This window comes from Caenorhabditis elegans, chromosome V, assembly GCF_000002985.6.
Source record: "Caenorhabditis elegans chromosome V".
Lineage (NCBI taxonomy): Eukaryota > Metazoa > Nematoda > Chromadorea > Rhabditida > Rhabditidae > Caenorhabditis > Caenorhabditis elegans.
Window position 1 is genome coordinate 7,980,502 of NC_003283.11, and position 20,294 is coordinate 8,000,795.

At 34.4% G+C, this 20,294-nt stretch overlaps 6 protein-coding genes and 5 non-coding genes across 12 annotated transcripts; 6 read left to right on the plus strand and 5 right to left on the minus strand.

Moving 5' to 3' along the window:
• The first annotated feature begins 1,043 nt into the window (after window positions 1-1,043).
• On the plus strand, window positions 1,044-2,173 carry F26D11.1 (Gluconokinase). The gene is made up of 5 exons (NM_072651.3): window positions 1,044-1,116; window positions 1,170-1,270; window positions 1,324-1,407; window positions 1,474-1,790; window positions 1,944-2,173. The coding sequence occupies exons 3-5, from the start codon at window positions 1,393-1,395 to the stop codon at window positions 2,134-2,136; spliced, it is 525 nt and encodes a 174-aa protein (NP_505052.2). The 5' UTR covers window positions 1,044-1,116; window positions 1,170-1,270; window positions 1,324-1,392; the 3' UTR covers window positions 2,137-2,173.
• F26D11.20 lies at window positions 1,046-1,465 on the plus strand. The gene is made up of 3 exons (NR_144558.2): window positions 1,046-1,116; window positions 1,170-1,270; window positions 1,324-1,465. It is a non-coding gene; the product is annotated as an Unclassified non-coding RNA F26D11.20 (non-coding RNA).
• Window positions 2,156-2,930, minus strand: natb-1 (N-alpha-acetyltransferase 20). The gene is made up of 4 exons (NM_072652.8): window positions 2,839-2,930; window positions 2,699-2,789; window positions 2,518-2,647; window positions 2,156-2,470 (listed from the first exon to the last, which is right to left on the minus strand). The coding sequence occupies exons 1-4, from the start codon at window positions 2,914-2,916 to the stop codon at window positions 2,248-2,250; spliced, it is 522 nt and encodes a 173-aa protein (NP_505053.1). The 5' UTR covers window positions 2,917-2,930; the 3' UTR covers window positions 2,156-2,247.
• A 252-nt stretch (window positions 2,931-3,182) lies between these two features.
• On the minus strand, window positions 3,183-3,332 carry Y97E10AL.4. Its single transcript, NR_069050.1, has one exon. It is a non-coding gene; the product is annotated as an Unclassified non-coding RNA Y97E10AL.4 (non-coding RNA).
• A 46-nt stretch (window positions 3,333-3,378) lies between these two features.
• On the plus strand, window positions 3,379-5,453 carry abhd-12 (Serine aminopeptidase S33 domain-containing protein). Its single transcript, NM_001392553.2, has 7 exons — window positions 3,379-3,460; window positions 3,592-3,658; window positions 3,727-3,848; window positions 3,905-4,106; window positions 4,153-4,395; window positions 4,904-5,119; window positions 5,169-5,453. The coding sequence occupies exons 2-7, from the start codon at window positions 3,642-3,644 to the stop codon at window positions 5,404-5,406; spliced, it is 1,038 nt and encodes a 345-aa protein (NP_001379898.1). The 5' UTR covers window positions 3,379-3,460; window positions 3,592-3,641; the 3' UTR covers window positions 5,407-5,453.
• Window positions 5,454-5,658: 205 nt separating this feature from the next.
• Window positions 5,659-7,835, plus strand: Y97E10AL.1 (Protein stum homolog). The gene is made up of 5 exons (NM_072654.7): window positions 5,659-5,716; window positions 6,257-6,435; window positions 6,483-6,591; window positions 7,092-7,280; window positions 7,636-7,835. Exons 1-5 carry the CDS (start codon window positions 5,671-5,673, stop codon window positions 7,773-7,775), a joined length of 663 nt encoding a protein of 220 aa, NP_505055.4. The 5' UTR covers window positions 5,659-5,670; the 3' UTR covers window positions 7,776-7,835.
• Y97E10AL.5 lies at window positions 6,800-6,949 on the minus strand. The gene has a single exon (NR_069051.1). It is a non-coding gene; the product is annotated as an Unclassified non-coding RNA Y97E10AL.5 (non-coding RNA).
• A 5,380-nt stretch (window positions 7,836-13,215) lies between the features above and the next one.
• ceh-76 (Homeobox domain-containing protein) lies at window positions 13,216-14,169 on the minus strand. Its single transcript, NM_072655.4, has 5 exons — window positions 14,077-14,169; window positions 13,850-14,026; window positions 13,653-13,790; window positions 13,414-13,603; window positions 13,216-13,370 (listed from the first exon to the last, which is right to left on the minus strand). Exons 1-5 carry the CDS (start codon window positions 14,163-14,165, stop codon window positions 13,308-13,310), a joined length of 657 nt encoding a protein of 218 aa, NP_505056.2. The 5' UTR covers window positions 14,166-14,169; the 3' UTR covers window positions 13,216-13,307.
• A 579-nt stretch (window positions 14,170-14,748) lies between these two features.
• Y97E10AM.2 lies at window positions 14,749-14,816 on the plus strand. The gene has a single exon (NR_069052.1). It is a non-coding gene; the product is annotated as an Unclassified non-coding RNA Y97E10AM.2 (non-coding RNA).
• Y97E10AM.3 lies at window positions 14,749-14,816 on the minus strand. Its single transcript, NR_069053.1, has one exon. It is a non-coding gene; the product is annotated as an Unclassified non-coding RNA Y97E10AM.3 (non-coding RNA).
• Window positions 14,817-15,676: 860 nt separating this feature from the next.
• Window positions 15,677-19,732, plus strand: Y97E10AR.2 (Gamma-glutamyltransferase; the record flags this gene model as incomplete). 2 transcript variants are annotated; one of them, NM_001029122.4, is made up of 9 exons in its annotated part: window positions 15,677-15,758; window positions 16,032-16,281; window positions 16,816-16,965; window positions 17,019-17,087; window positions 17,143-17,606; window positions 17,670-17,792; window positions 17,883-18,678; window positions 18,722-19,267; window positions 19,384-19,732. In NM_001029122.4, 8 exons carry the CDS (start codon window positions 15,700-15,702, stop codon window positions 18,806-18,808), a joined length of 1,998 nt encoding a protein of 665 aa, NP_001024293.1. In that variant the 3' UTR covers window positions 18,809-19,267; window positions 19,384-19,732. The 2 variants fall into 2 exon arrangements, with proteins under 2 accessions (NP_001024293.1, NP_001024294.1); NM_001029123.3 differs by lacking the exon at window positions 16,816-16,965 and having other exon boundaries at window positions 15,700-15,758; window positions 18,722-18,804.
• Window positions 19,733-20,294: the final 562 nt, after the last annotated feature.

Genomic DNA, 20,294 nt, shown 5'->3' on the forward strand with positions numbered 1-20,294 from the left:
TGAGCCCCTTGCCGGTCCAAACACGTGAGGATTAGACGGACAAGCAGAAAAAGAGTGGCCGCTTCTTCTTTTTCTCAGTTTTCTTCTTTTTTTTCTTCTTGAGCTTCGTGTTCTTCTCCGGATTTGCACTTCCTTTTCAATTTTTCCCTCTCCGTCTCATCGTCTGTCTGCCTATTCAAAGTGAGGGGAATGTTGATAAGTTTTGTGGTTGTCGGAACGATTAGTGGTGGTCGCATCGGAAATAAATAGCAGAAGAGAAAAGAGGAGAAAATTGGATTTCCGGTGAGATATTAGAGGTTCTGTTTGGCAAAAAAAAAGGTAAAAACAAGACTAGATTTGGAAGATCCAAGTGCTGGATGGAGTTAATTGAAACGAGAATCAGTAGCTATCCTTAACGATATTAATGCCAGAGAGAAAGGAAAAATCTTTTAATAGATAGCACAATTACATAGGTAAAAGGAATACCCTATCATCTTTTCACTTGAAACATTATTATGATTTGCCTTTCCGCGAGAAGAACAGCGGCGGTTCAATGGAGCGCGCCTGCACTCTTTCGAAAAATTGAGGTTTTTTTGTGGAATTTTTCTTTTTGAATTTTGGATTTGCATAAGATTTGCAGAAAATTTTCATTTATAAATAAATATTGCGGACGAAAACCATTCCAGGCGTGAAACTTTTTCAAAAAATAATACATGCGCCTTTGAAGGAGTACTGTACTTTTTTCTTTTAATTAAAAAAAAATGTTTTTCTGTTTCCTACTTATTTTAAATACAATTTTATTCTGAAATGTCTAGCGAAAACCTAATAAATAAATAAATCGACGAAAACTAAGAAGATTTTTTTAAAACCAATAGGTACAATTTTTTCCTCGAAAATTTCATTTTCTTTCAAAAGTGAGTCAGAAAAACCATAAATTCTGCATTACGAAATTTGAGACAAAAGTCATTTGAGACTCTGAATTCAAAACGCATTTCGAACTGAACTGTGTCTTTAATTTTTCAAATTTTATTCTCATGTAATTTTCATCAAATCCTTTATTTTTCAGCTGGCTTCTTCATCTTCTCAACCAGCTGCCGAACAGGACTGTGTTTCGTGTAAGATCATCGGAACGGCCAGGTAATTCACCTAGAATTTGCACAATTGTTTAAGCTTCATACTTGTAATTTTAGTCTATTCGGCATCGGTTGCTACATAATTTTTGCCACAAGACCAATCGGATACTATGCAACAAGGCCTGTAACTCGACAAATAATTCGATCCTTATCAGCAGGTAATATTTCTTGTTTTAATGATCACGACCAGGTTAAATTGATCTTATTTCAGTTCCATTCTACGCATCAATCGCTCGATTCTTCTATCTACCGCCATTCGAATCAATCGATCCAACGAAAGATGTCAAACATTAATGTAATTTTTTGTTGAATTTTTACTTGTTTTACGTAATAAATGTTGTTTAAGTAGATTCAATTTCAGACAATATACATAATGGGTGTCAGTGGATGCGGTAAAAGTACTGTTGGAAAAGCTCTTTCTGAGAAGCTCAGACGGCCATTCAAAGATGGTGATACTTTCCATTCACCTGAAAATGTAGAGAAAATGAAAGCCGGCACACCACTGAATGATTCTGATAGACTTCCATGGCTTCAAGCTATTAACAACTACGCAAGACTCAATCAAGGATACGTTATCGCTTGTTCTGCGCTTAAAAGACGTTATAGATCCATTCTTTGTGAACATCTTCCCAATGGAGCCAGCGGAAGAGCTGTTTTCATTCTGTTGAATTTAAAAAGGCAAGTAATGTTCAGCGCGCAAAAAAATGTGGTGAAAGAAATGGGCAGAAAAGTGAAAATGGACAACAAACAACTCAAATTCGCACTCGCTTCCGTCCGCTCGTTTTCCCACTTTCACACATTTTCACGCATTCATCGTTTCATTTTTTGCAGGGAAGTTCTTCAGCAACGCGTGAATTCCCGTCCCGGACACTTCATGCCATCTACTTTACTTGATAGTCAGCTGGCTACACTTGAACTTCCGAGTCCCGATGAATCAAATATCGTCACTGTTGATGCGAATAGTGAAAATGTGGATCAAATTGTTGATACAATTGTAAAGACTCTGGCATTGATTTGTGAATGATTCTAGAAATCTAAATAATATAAATAAATTTAATAATTTGTCATAACTGACAAGACAACCAACACAATAAACATTAAACAATAAATAAATACTAAACAAAACAATCTAAAATTAATCCACGTCTCTACTGTGCACGAGATAATTCAAAGGAACCATCGCTTTCTTTTCAGGATCGCGAGAAAGCGACTTCCGCATATCAAAAGCATCTTCGTCCCTATCTCCAGTGTAGTATCCAATAATTTGCCGGTAGACGACATATCCAAGCTTCTTATACAATTCGATGGCGATCTTGTTCGAAACACGAACAAACAGATCGACGAAATATGCTCTACGACTGAAAATTCTTAGATTTTAATAAAATATTAATTTGCCATCACTTACGCTTCAGAAGTACGTTCCAAGAACTCCATCATGTAGGCGGCTAGTCCCAATCGACGAAAATTTGGAGCCACAGAGAGAGCAGTTACATGTCCGTGCCAATTGGTGTCGCGTCCTTCGATTTTTCCCATGACTGAAAAATTAAACTATTTCACATTTATGTTTCATTTATTTTCAAACAAACCATAGGCCATAATTTCCCCGTTTGGATGTTCAGCAACTTGGTAATACTCCGGATAGTTCATCATATAGTGCAGGTAAAATTGGAAGCCATACTGCAAAAATAAATATATTTAAATTTTTTTTATTTACTGAGCAATTTACCGTTTCAGTGTTGATATCCAAGTTCACGTTATTGAACTTGAACATATCCATAACGTCGAATGGCCGGAGAGTTGTCATTTTTACTCGCAGTTCTGCAATATATTGCAATATTGAAGGGTAAATTTAAGTGTTATATTAATCACAAAGAAATTGCATTACTTGAGAGAGTTAACAAATTTTAAATTCGTTATTTGCAAACAAAATGGGAAAATAAATTTGGCGAACGCGGAAAAGAGTTGAAAAAGTGCTAAAACGAGGTGGCACTATTAAAAACGGTTCAAATAAATTTCGTAAAGGGCATAGCGCTGTGTTGTCAGAATTTAAATTATTTTTGCAGCTCGTTGATTTATTTTTAAGCATAAAACAAGCTATTATCAGGCTAATTAAGTTAAAAATTAATAAAAAAGAGTAAAATTCCAAATTAATTTGCAAATTCCTAAAGTACGCAAGTTTAGTGCGCGGTGTTTGCGGACTTGTCCACCGTAGTCCGTTGAAAAATTATCCTCTTTCGTTTTTTGTGTTTCAAAAAATAAATCGGTCAGGCGGTCAGGCGCTCCTCCTGACCGTCATCAAGTACAAACAAAACACTAACAGGAGAAAAAATCAATAAGTGACTAGCAGGGTGAGTATATTGTGTATACCTCTGCTTCTCTCTTCCACTTTTCTCTTTCTTTTAAAGAAATTCCAGTTTTTTTGCTTCCATTTTCACTTTCAAGTACACTATCTAATATACCTCATTTTGTATGCATTCAGGTGACTTGACTACTCGAATGGAAGCGGTTAACTAACAAAATATCAACATCATGCTAGGCTATTTTATGTAAGTTTAAATTTAGGCATTTTTCCACATTTTAAAACTTGATTTATTAAACGAAAATTTAATTTCAGTGTACTTATTCAACCGCTACTACTCTGTATCACAATTCTAGTCCTCTCAATTGTCATCTTCCTTCCAATACTGGTATATTTTCTTCCACGCTACACACAGTTCATCTTCTTTCTCAATTTCCGTTAGTTTTTCTTTTTTATCTTATCTTTTATCTTTGATCTATGTTACCTTGTTAAGGACGTCTGCCGAACACCGATTACAATGATTTGGCGTCGAACAACGTTAAATCAATCGGAAGATCTCTTCATTTGCCTGGAAAAAGTGGAAGGATTGGTGTTTGGCACATTCTGCCCAACAAATTGAGTTTAGAATGGAGAACAGAAGGAAAACATCCGACAGAGAGAGATTTTGACGATATGATGAGGGATTCAGAGAATCAGTAGGATTTTCAAAGAATGAATTCAAAAAAAATCAATAAATTTCAGAATTATCTTCTACGCTCATGGAAACTCGTTCGATCGCACATTCTACCATCGTGTGGAAATGTACAATTTGCTCAGTGATTGTAATTATCATGTCGTCTGTTTCGATTATCGAGGATATGGAGATTCAGAAGGAACACCAACCGAAAAAGGAATTGTTGAAGATACAAAAACAGTATACGAATGGCTGAAGGAGAATTGCGGGAAGACGCCTGTTATTGTATGGGGTCATTCGATGGGAACTGGGTGAGTTAAATTTATTATTTCACTGCAATCAGAAATTTTTAAACTCAATTTTTAAAGTACTGAGGATAATGCAAAAAAAAAATGCTGACTGATTTTGATATCAAAAAATACAAATTTAAGATGGCTTTTTTGAGCATAGCTCTAGTTCACCAAAATTAATAACATTTTTTCTTGAAAAATCGGGTTTCAAGAAATTAAAAACAGCTTCATATGTTGCAGGTGTAAATCAAAATTCGAAACTTCCATATTCAAAATTCGGAAATGTTTCGTTTTTTCCGAAAAATTGCTTCAAGTTTTGGCCATTTTTCTTTTTGTTAAAAAAAATTTAAACATTTCCAAATTTTTTTTATCATCGACATACACAAAAAAATTTTTTAATTGATTTTTTTTTGTTATATCAAACATTTTTTTCAGTTTTCTCTGAAAAAATGAAAATTTTTCGATGACACCCTTGATACTAATAGAGAAACTACGATACATCTAAAATACTGTTCAATTCAATTTTCAGTGTCTCCTGCAAGTTGGTGCAAGATCTTTCAAGAGAACAGCAACCACCGTGCGGTTTAATCCTCGAATCGCCATTCAACAATTTGAAGGATGCCGTAACAAATCATCCGATCTTCACAGTGTTTAGCTGGATGAATGACTTCATGGTAGATCACATCATCATTCGACCGCTCAACAGTGTCGGCCTCACTATGCGTTCTGACAAACGCATCAGATTGTAAGAAGAAATATGCAGATAACGACCAAAAAAACCTACCGATTTTCAGAGTATCGTGTCCAATAATCATCCTCCACGCCGAGGACGACAAAATTCTTCCTGTGAAGCTGGGAAGAGCGTTGTACGAAGCGGCAAAAGATGCCGAGAGGGATATCAAAATTCGAGAGTTTTCATCAGATTATGGTCTTGGTCATAAATTCATTTGTCGATATCCTGAGCTTCCCGAAATTATCGAAGAATTCGTCGGGAGTGTCACTCCGCCATCCACGTTAATCGCATCATCATAAACATGTCACTGCATTTTTTTGAGTTTATAAAAATTTAGATTATTTCCAATTTTCGTATTACAATTTATCCAATTTGACATGATCCATCATGTTCTCTTAAGGTTCTAGTAATACACACATAATTGCTCATAGGGTCCGGAAACCACCTCTCCCTTTTCTTTTTTTCCGCTCCACATGGCCACTAGTTTTTTCCACTAGCTTTCATTCTTCTGCGTCTTTCAACTTACCTTTTTTTTACTATTATTCGGAAAACTACATCTCAAAATGATACAAAATGTTACGGATGGGATGGCCAATATACTTCAAACTTGTTAGTTTTTTATCGTAAAAATACCAAATGAAAGGCCCCACTTGTATTTTTAAAAAACACTTTTCCACTGTTCATAGTTTTTGAGAAAAAAATATTTGACCGCATTTTATAGAGCGAGAGCATTTGATAATTTTTCTTTAAATTTAAAAAATTTGAAATAGTCTCTCAAATTCAGAAATTCCACAAAAGAAAAACGAAAAATCGCGAATATGAATGAAAACTCCTACTTAAAAAAACTTCAATTTTGGCTAAATTTCATTTTTGAATTCCCTCCAAAATGAGAAACCACGCCCACTTTCGAACCACTCATCATCTTCGAACTCGAACAAAGCACACTCCGTCTGATTGGTTCAAAAGTGGGCGGAGCTAATTACTGATTATGCAAAATATATAATTTTGTAAAATTTTACATTTTGTAGATGCCAAAATGACAGAGATCGCGGCGAGACCCACTGGGAAATACCTTTAAAATACCTGTGCCATAATTTTTCAATCGTATTTAAAGAACAATTATCCGCGAAACTTCCTAAGAAATTTCAGCAGAAAAAGTTCGTGGCTGGAAATTGGTTCAAAAAACGGTTCCGCGAATAATCGAATATGGTCGATCAGAGGGTATTCTACAAGTTAATGTTCAATCAAATGCATTTAATATATCTGGAATAGTAATAGCTGCACAAGAAGAAGCTCACACTCAAAAAGAACCGAAATCGGGTGACAAAGTATGTCAGATGACAACTTTATTACATATATTGATCATTTTTTCAAGGTCAACTTGCCAACAAATGATATAACCACAATGCATGAGGCAATACCATTTCTTCCTGTTCCAGTTGCAATTACATGCTTATTATTCAATATTTTCATACCCGGTTCTGGTAAGTTTCAGATATAGAATATCCCAAAATTTTGGACAGTTCTGAAAAAGGTCTCTTTTGGAAAGTACTGTTCTTGAAACTTTGAGAATCGTTTTGAAAAGTTAAAAGACCGTCAGAAATATTCTGATACGTTCTAGATGTAATAGAAATATCACCTTTTTTCGAGTTCAAGATATCTGCGAGATTCAAAAGCGTTTTGGAACTACAACCTAAAAAACGAAATGTAGTTAGAAACTAAGGCTTCCATAAGAGAGCGGCGCGGCGTCGGCGCTTCACGCCGACCGGCCTTTGCCTTGGCCGCTCGCCGCTTTTAAAAGTTTTGACGTGAATTCTATATTTTAATTTCAAATAATTTGTTGAAACTTTAGAAAAAAAACAAGAAATGAAAATAAAAGTTCGACCTCACCGGCCGGCGAAGGCGCCGCACCGGCGCCGAGATGGAAGCCCTAATAGAAACTATTTCATTTTATGGCGCAGTTTATTGAAAATGAGAATTTTAGGTACGATATTATCCGGATTCTTTGCATTATGCATGGGACAGCCTCGAATTAACTTGAAAGAGGGACGAAAACTTATAACTCTTGTAGTTAATTTATTGGTTGGAATATCACAGTTTTTTACGATAACATTTCTGTTTGTTGGATGGTTTTGGTCAATTGCGTGGGGAGGATTGTTGATTATTCATTCAAGTAAGTTGATCAACGTTTTAAAAAAACTTGTGGGATTATGGTTTTCAATGGTCTAGTAGAGCTGCAGAAAAGTCTTAAAGATATATGTATATAAGGTGTTTTTTAAGCCTTTTCTCATGTTTTTGTTTGATTGGCCCGATTTTTCGAAAATTTTTCATTTTTTTTTCATAATTTTTCATATGCCGTTTCGAATTCAATATTAAAATTGTAAATTCATAGAAAAATTGCAGGTTCATACTTGGTATTTTTGTTCTTAATCTGCTTAGGGTAATAATCTTACAAGTAACACACTGTTTTAAATATATCAAATCTTGTCCACAAGATGTTACCTTTCCCAACAATTACTAAATTGCAGTGCAATACCGTGAAGCACTTCAACAACGTCGACAAGAAGCTGTAGCTACAGCTGCCATTGAAGCACTTACCAAAGATTCAATCCTTCACAGAAGAGATGTCAAGACACTTGTTAAATCTCACAAAAAATCGAAAAAATAGACCATTTACGGTTAATAAATAAATGTCATTTTGGCTTGAAATAAAAACTCGGATCCCGGATCACTTGACCCACTGATATCATCACATTTATAAAAAAAATACAAGACGGATGCTACGATTGCAGTTCAAAGTTCAAGTAGTTCAAGTGCTTCAAAAATTAACAAAAAAGTGACTCTGGAGTCACTAAAAATGACATTTTTTGGCATGGCGGAAATGCCATCAAATCGTATTTTTGGTGACTATAGAGTCACTTTGTGTTCATTTTTCCCCATGCCATATGGAAAAGTGGCTCTAGAGCGACCAGAATTATGCCTCAGCTATGTCTCAGGTCAGGAAAAAACGGACCCGGCCGCTTCGCAGAACTAATTGACATTTTCTCTCTGTTAGAAAACCAGCAAATGATTCAAAAATACATGTACTTATTAAACTATGTTCCATTTTTATCTGCATCTGTGAAATATAACATTCAGCTTCTTCATGACATAATGGAATTTTAAATGCAAAGTCACTTCGTGTTAATAAAAATTTAATATTTGTTCATGCCATATTTCTTCTACCTACACAAAATTGGAAAAAGGGACTGCAAATTATTTAATTGGAAACAATAACAATAACTTGATTTTCCCATAGTGGGAAATCCTTACAATGTATCGACATAGTGGGAAATCCCCACAATGTATTGACATAGTGGGAAATCCTTACAATGTATTGACATAGTGGGAAATCCTTACAATGTATTGACATAGTGGGAAATCCTCACAATGTATCGACATAGTGGGAAATCCTCACAATGTATCGACATAGTGGGAAATCCTCACAATGTATTGACATAGTGGGAAATTCCCATAATGTATTGACATAGTGGGAAATCCCCATAATGTATTGACATAGTGGGAAATCCCAACAATGTATTGACATAGTGGGAAATCCTCACAATGTATTGACATAGTGGGAAATCCCAACAATGTATTGACATAGTGGGAAATCCCAACAATGTATTGACATAGTGGGAAATCCCAACAATGTATTGACATAGTGGGAAATCCTTACAATGTATCGACATAGTGGGAAATCCTCACAATGTATCGACATAGTGGGAAATCCCAACAATGTATTGACATAGTGGGAAATCCCAACAATGTATTGACATAGTGGGAAATCCCAACAATGTATTGACATAGTGGGAAATCCCAACAATGTATTGACATAGTGGGAAATCCCAACAATGTATTGACATAGTGGGAAATCCCAACAATGTATTGACATAGTGGGAAATCCTCACAATGTATTGACATAGTGGGAAATTCCCATAATGTATTGACATAGTGGGAAATCCTCACAATGTATTGACATAGTGGGAAATCCTCACAATGTATTGACATAGTGGGAAATCCTCACAATGTATTGACATAGTGGGAAATCCCCACAATGTATTGACATAGTGGGAAATCCTTACAATGTATTGACATAGTGGGAAATCCTTACAATGTATTGACATAGTGGGAAATCCTTACAATGTATTGACATAGTGGGAAATCCTTACAATGTATCGACATAGTGGGAAATCCTTACAATGTATTGACATAGTGGGAAATCCTTACAATGTATTGACATAGTGGGAAATCCCCACAATGTATTGACATAGTGGGAAATCCTTACAATGTATTGACATAGTGGGAAATCCTTACAATGTATTGACATAGTGGGAAATCCTTACAATGTATTGACATAGTGGGAAATCCCCACAATGTATTGACATAGTGGGAAATCCTTACAATGTATCGACATAGTGGGAAATCCTTACAATGTATTGACATAGTGGGAAATCCTTACAATGTATTGACATAATGGGAAATCCTTACAATGTATTGACATAGTGGGAAATCCTTACAATGTATCGACATAGTGGGAAATCCTTACAATGTATTGACATAGTGGGAAATCCTTACAATGTATTGACATAGTGGGAAATCCTTACAATGTATTGACATAGTGGGAAATCCTTACAATGTATCGACATAGTGGGAAATCCTTACAATGTATTGACATAGTGGGAAATCCTTACAATGTATTGACATAGTGGGAAATCCTTACAATGTATCGACATAGTGGGAAATCCTTACAATGTATTGACATAGTGGGAAATCCTTACAATGTATTGACATAGTGGGAAATCCTTACAATGTATCGACATAGTGGGAAATCCTTACAATGTATTGACATAGTGGGAAATCCTTACAATGTATTGACATAGTGGGAAATCCTTACAATGTATTGACATAGTGGGAAATCCCCACAATGTATTGACATAGTGGGAAATCCTTACAATGTATTGACATAGTGGGAAATCCTTACAATGTATTGACATAGTGGGAAATCCTTACAATGTATCGACATAGTGGGAAATCCTTACAATGTATTGACATAGTGGGAAATCCTTACAATGTATTGACATAGTGGGAAATCCTTACAATGTATTGACATAGTGGGAAATCCCCACAATGTATTGACATAGTGGGAAATCCTTACAATGTATTGACATAGTGGGAAATCCCAACAATGTATTGACATAGTGGGAAATCCTCACAATGTATTGACATAGTGGGAAATCCTTACAATGTATCGACATAGTGGGAAATCCTTACAATGTATTGACATAGTGGGAAATCCTTACAATGTATTGACATAGTGGGAAATCCTTACAATGTATTGACATAGTGGGAAATCCCCACAATGTATTGACATAGTGGGAAATCCTTACAATGTATTGACATAGTGGGAAATCCTTACAATGTATTGACATAGTGGGAAATCCTTACAATGTATCGACATAGTGGGAAATCCTTACAATGTATTGACATAGTGGGAAATCCTTACAATGTATTGACATAGTGGGAAATCCTTACAATGTATCGACATAGTGGGAAATCCTTACAATGTATTGACATAGTGGGAAATCCCAACAATGTATTGACATAGTGGGAAATCCTTACAATGTATTGACATAGTGGGAAATCCCCACAATGTATTGACATAGTGGGAAATTCCCATAATGTATTGACATAGTGGGAAATCCCAACAATGTATTGACATAGTGGGAAATCCTTACAATGTATTGACATAGTGGGAAATCCTTACAATGTATTGACATAGTGGGAAATCCCAACAATGTATCGACATAGTGGGAAATCCTTACAATGTATTGACATAGTGGGAAATCCCCACAATGTATTGACATAGTGGGAAATCCACAACAATATATTTCACTCTCTGGCTTCACAGTATATTTAACAGTATATTTTAAAATTTGCTACAAAATGGCTACGGAAATTTCTGAAAAAGTTAGTTTCAAGCCAGAAATTAATTTTCATATAAATTGTGGTCCAGAAGGTTCTTTCAGAATTTGAAAAAGGCATTTTGAAAAATTTAAAATCTGCCAAGTTCAAGCAGAAAAAGTGAATTTTCAGTCATACCTTCTGGACCACAGTTTATATACAAAATTAACAGATTTTCCAAACTTTGAAAATTAATTTCTGGCTTGAAACTAACTTTTTTAGAAATTCCCGTAGCCATTTCGTAGCAAATTTTAAGTTCTTTCAGAATTTAAAAAAGGCATTTTGAAAAATTTAAAATCTGCCAAGTTCAAGCCGAAAAAGTGAATTTTCAGTCATACCTTCTGGACCACAGTTTATATACAAAATTAATAGATTTTCCAAATTTTGAAAATTAATTTCTGGCTTGAAACTAACTTTTTCTGAAATTCCCGTAGCCATTTTGTAGCAAATTTCAAGTTCTTTTAGAATTTGAAAACGGCATTTTGAAAAATTTAAAATCTGCCAAGATCAAGCAGAAAAAGTGAATTTTCAGTCATACCTTCTGGACCACAGTTTATATACAAAATTAATAGATTTTCCAAATTTTGAAAATTAATTTCTGGCTTGAAACTAACTTTTTCTGAAATTCCCGTAGCCATTTTGTAGCAAATTTCAAGTTCTTTCAGAATTTGAAAACGGCATTTTGAAAAATTTAAAATCAGCCAAGTTCAAGCAGAAAAAGTGAATTTTCAGTCATACCTTCTGGACCACAGTTTATATACAAAATTAATAGATTTTCCAAATTTTGAAAATTAATTTCTGGCTTGAAACTAACTTTTTCTGAAATTCCCGTAGCCATTTTGTAGCAAATTTCAAGTTCTTTCAGAATTTGAAAACGGCATTTTGAAAAATTTAAAATCAGCCAAGTTCAAGCAGAAAAAGTGAATTTTCAGTCATACCTTCTGGACCACAGTTTATATACAAAATTAATAGATTTTCCAAATTTTGAAAATTAATTTCTGGCTTGAAACTAACTTTTTCTGAAATTCCCGTAGCCATTTTGTAACAAATTTTAAATTCTTTCAGAATTTGAAAACGGCATTTCAAAAAATTTAAAATCTGCCAAGTTCAAGCAGAAAAAGTGAATTTTCAGTCATACCTTTTGGACCACAGTTTATATACAAAATTAATAGATTTTCCAAATTTTGAAAATTAATTTCTGGCTTGAAACTAACTTTTTCTGAAATTCCCGTAGCCATTTTGTAGCAAATTTTAAGTTCTTTCAGAATTTGAAAACGGCATTTCAAAAAATTTAAAATCTGCCAAGTTCAAGCAGAAAAAGTGAATTTTCAGTCATACCTTTTGGACCACAGTTTATATACAAAATTAATAGATTTTCCAAACTTTGAAAATAAATTTCTGGCTTGAAACTAACTTTTTCAGAAATTCCCGTAGCCATTTTGTAGCAAATTTTAAGTTCTTTCAGAATTTGAAAAAGGCATTTTGAAAAATTTAAAATCTGCCAAGTTCAAGCCGAAAAATTGAATTTTCAGTCATACCTTCTGGACCACAGTTTAAAAAAACCAGAGAGTAAATTATACTGTGAAGCCAGAGAGTAAATTATATTGTGAAGCCAGAGAGTAAAACATTCTGTGAAGCCAGAGAGTAAAATATACTGTGAAGCCAGAGAGTAAATGGTATTGTGAAGCCAGAGAGTAAATGATATTGTGAAGCCAGAGAGTAAATTATATTGTGAAGCCAGAGAGTAAAATATTCTGGGAAGCCAGAGAGTAAATTATATTGTGAAGCCAGAGAGTAAAATATTCTGTGAAGCCAGAGAGTAAAATATTCTGTGAAGCCAGAGAGTAAAATATTCTGTGAAGCCAGAGAGTAAAATATACTGTGAAGCCCGAGACTCATTTTTTGCACATTTTTTCTGCTTGAACTCAGCGGTTATGAAACTTTTTCAAATTTGGTTTTTAAATTCTGAAAGAACACAACATTGTAGTTATAATGCCTTTACCACAGGTATAATTATTTGTGTAAGTTCATACGACTGTAATTTAAATGTTTTTAAAGAGAAATATCATGGAGGGTCAATTGAATGAATGTGAAAGTTTGATGGAAATCCTTTATTCAAAAAATCGTAGACTTTTTTGTTTACAAGTGGCAACAATTTTGTATATAATTGGTATTAGACTTTTTGCGTTTTTATTCTTCATTCATTTATTTGTTTGGAGTACTTGGCAATTCTTCTCATCTTTGAAAACCACCGTTTCACCTTAAAACGTTTTATAAATCAATTAAAAATGCATGAAACTTACTTGATTTTCATCCAGTCCAACGGCATTAGCGACATCTTCGTAGGATTTGACACTTGGTACTTTGTTTGTGTCGAAAAACATTGTCATTTTATTAATTTGGGCGTCAGAAAATCGAACAGATTTCCTATTTCTCACATCTTGACACTTGTTTTTTTTACTAGGAATTCGTTTGATTGCAGCTTGAGTATTACTTAATTCAATTCTAGTTCATTAAAAACGGACGAAGTATTTTCTCTTACCGTTTTTGTAGTGTAATTTGTCTATCAGAAGAATAAGGATATTGATCTTTAGGTGCAAGAAAATGAAGAGAAGGCTCAAGAGGATTTAACAATTCTGATGATTTCGTTTTATAAAAGTCTACATCAATTTCAAACTCTCTGAAAAAAGGTTTTTTTTTTATTTTTCGGTTTGTAGTTTTCGAGAAAGAACTAATTACCTGGTAGTTCTCCTTCTAGGCAAATGTTGTTCCATCTTGATCTTTCTATCGTTAACCGTAGGAAGAACTTGAAAATAGCATTGTGTAAAAGTTGGACTTAATACAGGCAGCTGATTAAATGATCTTAGCGACTTCTCCACGTCAAAATCCAGTTTACAATATTTTATGGGATCATAACTGAAAGTAATTGAGATTTACGGAATAAAATTTATCAAAGAAAAACTGACCTGAATGTAGAGTTTTGTAAATCAAACCTACTGAAATTGTTAGGCAATTGAAGATACGGTATTGTAGAAATTGTATAGCTGGAAGACATTTTGAAGAAGATTAATAATGAAGTAGACGAATAATAATAATATGTATTTCTTTCAATTGTACAAGGTGAGATTTAAGGCTAGATCAGCGTTTGCCGTATACCGTAGTATTTTACGATGTCATTTGTGGGGTGGGAATGTACACAGCAGTAGGTGCAAAAATGTTTCCAGGACTGTAACAAAGATACCTAGTTGGGAACTGGTTGTAAAACTTAGTCTGTAGATGATGAGAGATTTTTTAGAAATAGAACTAAAATAACTGAACCTTTAACACACTGTTTCCTTTTTGACAATAAAAATTTCAAAACTTGAAGGTAGAGTAGTGTCCGTGGGGATTTTGTTTCAATATACTTGAAAATTCAAAGCTACCGAATATCAAGTTTAAAAATCCAAAAGTTTCTTGTCAAATTTTTCGGCAAATTCCAAATCATTTTGGAACTATTTTTAACAATTTGCCCCCACTATATATAGCCACCTCATCTCTGAATTTATACAAATAATTCTATGATCATCTTTCCAAATAAATCCGGGACATCCCCAAGTCATTTTCTCACATGCACTTCCTCGTCGTCATAAACTTTATTGAATGTGCGGGATTTTCCACAAAAAAACGTGGGAAATGCCAATAGAGATGTCAAACTTATGAGTTCTCTTCGTTGCCGGGTGGTCGGCGACGAGTATTGCGGGTGTGATTGGTGGTCTTACCTGAACGACCAATCGTCTTCGGACCAACTGACGGCTTTCTTGTTGAGAAGAAGAAGATCAACAAGTAGTTGAGCTAGATGCCCAACGCATTTTTATCTCTGGTTCACATTGCATTACAGCAGTTTTTATTAACTGGAACAATTGACTGTTTGTATGAACACTTTCTTATTTTTTATTGACTTGCCAACACGAGATAGAGGTGTGATTTTTTCTCTCATTACTAAAACTACTGCTAATTTGTTTTTAAGATATTTTTAATTTCCAGATTCACATTTTTACGGTATTCAATTATCGTGCGAAAATAAAGAGATAGATATTGTATTGAATTTCCATTGGCTAAATTTTGTTACGTTTCTTACTGAAAACAAATAAATTTTTCCGTCAATAAGAAAGTTAAGAGAAACAATAGGAATGAGTCATGGGATAGTATTATATTGAAAACAATAGGCTTGTGCAAGTGCACGTACCGCACTTATTACATTTTATAGCCCTTCCAGTTTTTGAAATTAAAAATTAAAATCTGCTGGTTGGCTTCCAGTTTCCTAATTTCTTTTTTTTCAAGTAGTTCCTCTATTAATTAAGCATCCATATCAGTCAATTTAAAACGGAAATAATTAAAATTAGCTTTCCATTTTAACTTCTCCTCCCTGTTCTCCCTCTCTATCCCCAATTTTCTGGTTGTGTACTCCTCGTAATCAAAGGTGTTGTGTAATCCGTCCAAAGCAACAATAAATCTGCGTCCTCTGCTGATCACCTTCATCTCATCTCGGCTCTTTTATTCACAACTCTCATCTGATTTTTTTTTTCGATTTAATTCACAAATGCGCACGAATGCGACCTCGTAAATTAAGACATCGGCCTTCGGATGAGCTCATCGATATTCGAGAAAGGTTTGTGATTTTTTATTTTCGTTTAATGAAAAAATTCATGCCAAAATGAAAACCTGAGTATTGAGAAATTTTCATTTATATTTATTTCAGCGTATATTATGGAGAGGATAGGTAATGGTTTCAATAATGTTGAAGTTTATTAAGTTTTCAGTTTCACTACTTTTTTCTTCATATTTTTTTTTTCCAAACACATCTAACAGTTTTCTCAAATCTTTAGAAAGTTCCTCAGTTTAAAAAAAAAGTGTTAAAATCCAGCACAAATATTCTTTTCAGAGGTCTTCCATGGCTCTTCTCGGTGTTTGTTGTTTTATTCCTACTGCTGACCATACTCTTGTTTTATTTTATTTTCACAACTCGAGATGTTTATTTGTCACAAAAACAGGCACTAGAAGAGGAGGATATTAAGAAGAAAGAAGTTGCAGCACATACAAAACAGGAAAGCGAAGAGGATGATGAGACGTGGAAAGAGCACACAAGGAGGAAAGGAAAAGGAAAATCAGCTGAGGAGAAAGTACATGTTGATGTATGTTTCAGAAAAAGAAACAGTTCCCAAACTGGAAAAAAAACCAAAAATTAATTGTGAATGAAGAGAAGCCAAACGGATCTTTTTTGAAGATTTATTTTAAAATCCTACTACGATCAGAATTTCTTCGCTCATCGAAGAAGTGTGTTAAATCTAAAATTGTCAGTATTGTCAAAAAAAAAGTTGAATGAAAAGTTAAGTCCGTAACTAACATACCTTTTTGGCAGATTTAAAAAGGATGTAACAGGAGAAGGGCAGTACGTGTTGACTGAAATTTAAATTTTGTATTGCTTTTTAGCTTTTGTAGCCTTTTTTCTTGGCTTCAGACGGTTTGAAAATCAATGACCAAAACTAGAAAAAATTATCTCTTTTTAGTTAAAAATTATTAATAGAAACCTAAATATGCTAAAGCTGAATTTATGTATGTACAAAACTGATATGAGTTATTTGTTCTATGTACGAGGCTATCTGAAAAATTCTGGCAGTTCTTTATCAACTTTATTTATAATTTAAAAACATTTACAAATATTTAAGATTGTGCCCATAATGAGTCGGAAAACTGGGGAGCCGGATAAACCGTCTTTATTGGACTCAAGCATCAATGCAACTTTAGTCGTTCCTCCAAATTCCACAATTATTATTGATACTGAAACGACTACAACTTTTACAACTACAACAGAAAAAGTACGTCAAAAGTGAAATAATTAACTCAAAAAATGTAATCAACATCTTTACAGCCTACGACCATACCCTCTACAACCACATCTTCTACAACTACAACAACTACAACCACGACCACAGAAGAGGTAAGCATGTTTGTACATGCAATACGTTTCAAACTATCTATTTTACAAATTTCAGCCTACTACTACAACTAGCCCAATAGCAACAACAACTACATCAACTTCTACAACAACGACCGAAACTCCAACAACATCTGAAGCCACAACCCATGAGCCTACTGCTTCCACCGAGCTACCACCACCCGATGCGCCAAATGATTATATTGATTCAGAAGAAGCACAAAACATTTCTGCGTCTCAGGAATCTGGCGAAACCACGGATGTGTTATTGGAATTGGAAGATGATAATATTGAGGATGTTCAGGTTGAAGAGTACGAAGAAACTACAAAGTCTCCAACTGTTTCCACATCAACATCTGAGCCCATGGCAGCTGCCCCCATCACAGATGCTCCAAAAACTGAAAACGTTTCAAGAAACTATACCAGAATTATTTGGGATCGTCGCACAGTTCGAAGCAGCTCTGAAAAATTCTCAAAGTTCGCTATCATCTCCCATCATGAAGATTGCAGTGAAATTGGAAAGTAAGTCTGAGTTCTCAAAATAATGAGTTTATCTTGCCGTTCACAGTATCCAACACTTTACAGAAAAATCCACGAAACTGGTGGAAACGCTGTTGATGCAATGGTTGCGACAGAATTTTGTATATCGGCTGTTCATCCGCACACTACAGGACCGGGTTTTGGAGCTGTTATAGTACTTCACTCAAAGTTAGTTTTATCACTCAATAAATTTCCAATGCTTTTCTGAAAATTGCTTTCTGTAAAATAAGTTTAGCATTTCGTATGTTTTTTTTTCAGAAAGAAAAACGGAACTTTTGTAATCGATGGAAGAGAGCGTGCTCCAAAGAATGCGAACAAAAATACGTTTGTAATAAATCCCACAATTGCACATATTGGATACTCATCAATGGGTGTTCCTGGTTGGATTTCAGTTTTATGGACTGCTTACAAACAATTTGGAAGTGGGAAGATAGTATGGAAATCTTTGATCGAACCAACTATAGAACTTTTGAAAACAAATCGAGTGAGAATCGATCGACTGCTGGGGCAAGCGTTTGAATCTCGAAGGAACCATATACTCCATGAAAAAAGTTTCGACAACTGGCTGAGTCAGGCAACTAGAGAAGGAGCTGTACTTCGAAATGAGCAATATGAAGATTTCCTGAAACTGTTAAAAGAGTCTGTACATGCTGAACACGATTTTTATGGAGGGCAATTTGTCAAAATTATTGTGGAAGAAATGAAGAGCAGAGGAGGTCTGATATCAAGACAAGATCTCGAGAGTTATAGTTGTATTGTAACAAGAGCTGAAACTCTCTCTATTGGAGATCATTTTCTCGTGGGACCGCATCTTCCCTATCATTTCCCAATTCTTGGAAAAGTTTTTCAAAATATCACCGAATCATTTCCATCAAACCCAGAATATATTTTGGAATATTATGTGGACTTTGTAAAACTGCTTCAAAAAGCCAACATTATGAAACACTTTGTCGGAGATGACCTTTTCGAACCAGAAGTTAAACCAAAAATAGATGAATGGACGACTCCCGTACAGTTTAAAGCTGAAGAGCAAGTTGAACAAAATCAATCAAAAGTGGGTTACAAGAATTGAAATTTAAACAACTGCAGTGTTTCAGAAGAAGCCCATCTCGTTCTCCAGGGTCCAGAGTTCAGACGAAGAAGGGAACTCTGTAAACTTTATGTCAACGAATAATGTTCCGTAAGTTAATATGCAATCTTGAAAAGCATACACAACGAAATTTGTCAATTGACTTTTTTTGGAAAATACTCAAAGTCATCAGTGATATTAATTGTAAAAGATAATAACTTTTAAAAGATCGAAAAAATTAACTTGCAATTTATTTTTTAACTCAAAGTTTATCCAAAACCTCGAGAAAAATAATTGCTCTTCTATTCGTAAGCGTTCAAATAATTTCATATGGGGATCAGTTCGACGTAGTTCTGTATTGGGATTTGTCTGGAACAACGCTATGAGCTCATTTGATGTTTTTTGTAAACACGATACAAACTGTGTTCGTGGCGGTAAACGACCAAGTGTGACCAATGGATTTCCCACTATTCTTTTGGATTCCAATAAATATCCTCAACTTTTAATATCACCAACTGCAAACTCTCTGGAAACCACTGCAGCCCTGGTAATTCAATCGACTTTGATGAATATGGTAAGGCACTAGAAACCAATATTTTCAAATGAGAGAATTAAAATATTTCATATAAAAGTTGTCATTAAACTTAACTTACTTATACGTGTTTCATGCTTCAAATTTCTCTATTTCAGCTTCCCCAACTCTCTCTGGATCATCCTCGGATATACCCTCAATCAATTGACCAAGTATTAGTAGAAACTGGAGTACCTCAAGTTCTTTATCGAACACTTTGGACAGATTTTCGGGCTCAATTCACTCATCCAACTAGTCCAGTCACTCTTCTTTATCGTGACACTGAAAATTCCAGAGTTGAAGCTCTTTGTGACTTTCGACAAAATACAAAAATATGTTATGCAAGTGGTACTTGAGTTGGTAAAACTAGATTCCCCTTTTTTTTTTAATTTGTTATCTCACGTGTTTTTAAGAAATCTACGGGTATTTGTAATTTCTTGTTTGTTCTTCAATAAAGCTTCTTACAACAATATTGTTATTTTCTTTAGACAATTCAATTTTCCTTCCATATCAATTTTATTTTTAGTATTTTCAGTTGGTTTATTTTCATTAAAATGCATGATAGTGCTTCTTTGATAGCATTATTTCAAACACGAACAGTATGAAATGAGCGCCTGAACAAACAAATGCAATGGCTGTCACAAACAAAGCTACTGTGAGAAGAATTGAAATTGAGACAATGGGAAAATTTTTATTCAGTTTGTATTTAAAATTAAAATTTTCTCACTGGCCTTTGAAATTTTATATATTGAAAATTATTATGAATTTTAAAAAGTATGAGTTTCTACAAAGTTCGAAAAATTTTAAAAAAATCAGCAGCACAGTGTGGAACTATTTCTTCTATAGTTTTTGCACATATGTAGCTTTCATTACATTCATCTTGTCTGAAAATGTGGTTATGTAATGATAGGTCATATATAAAAGCAATACGCTTTTTACCAATAGCTCAATGACAATTTCAGAGTTCCCGTATAGGCGAGACATTTTTTTCAGAATTAGATAATATTATGTCTGCGAATTTTTGTTTATG

Bases quoted from the DNA above. Each gene is read 5' to 3' on its own strand.
- ceh-76 (NM_072655.4), bottom strand. From the start codon at position 14,165: ATGTCTTCCAGCTATACAATTTCTACAATACCGTATCTTCAATTGCCT. The intron at 13,791-13,849 runs GTAATTAGTTCT...ACCTTTTTTCAG, and splicing joins CCTAGAAGGAGAACTACCAG to AGAGTTTGAAATTGATGTAG. The intron at 13,371-13,413 runs GTAAGTTTCATG...AAACGTTTTAAG, and splicing joins TTGGACTGGATGAAAATCAA to GTGAAACGGTGGTTTTCAAA.
- natb-1 (NM_072652.8), bottom strand. From the start codon at position 2,916: ATGACAACTCTCCGGCCATTCGACGTTATGGATATGTTCAAGTTCAAT. The intron at 2,648-2,698 runs GTTTGTTTGAAA...TTAATTTTTCAG, and splicing joins CGGGGAAATTATGGCCTATG to TCATGGGAAAAATCGAAGGA. The intron at 2,471-2,517 runs GTAAGTGATGGC...AAGAATTTTCAG, and splicing joins TTGGAACGTACTTCTGAAGC to TCGTAGAGCATATTTCGTCG.
- abhd-12 (NM_001392553.2), top strand. The intron at 3,849-3,904 runs GTTAGTTTTTCT...TACCTTGTTAAG, and splicing joins CATCTTCTTTCTCAATTTCC to GACGTCTGCCGAACACCGAT. The intron at 4,107-4,152 runs GTAGGATTTTCA...AATAAATTTCAG, and splicing joins ATGAGGGATTCAGAGAATCA to AATTATCTTCTACGCTCATG.
- Y97E10AL.1 (NM_072654.7), top strand. From the start codon at position 5,671: ATGATACAAAATGTTACGGATGGGATGGCCAATATACTTCAAACTT. The intron at 6,436-6,482 runs GTATGTCAGATG...CATTTTTTCAAG, and splicing joins AACCGAAATCGGGTGACAAA to GTCAACTTGCCAACAAATGA. The intron at 7,281-7,635 runs GTAAGTTGATCA...ACTAAATTGCAG, and splicing joins ATTGTTGATTATTCATTCAA to TGCAATACCGTGAAGCACTT.
- F26D11.1 (NM_072651.3), top strand. The intron at 1,791-1,943 runs GCAAGTAATGTT...CATTTTTTGCAG, and splicing joins ATTCTGTTGAATTTAAAAAG to GGAAGTTCTTCAGCAACGCG.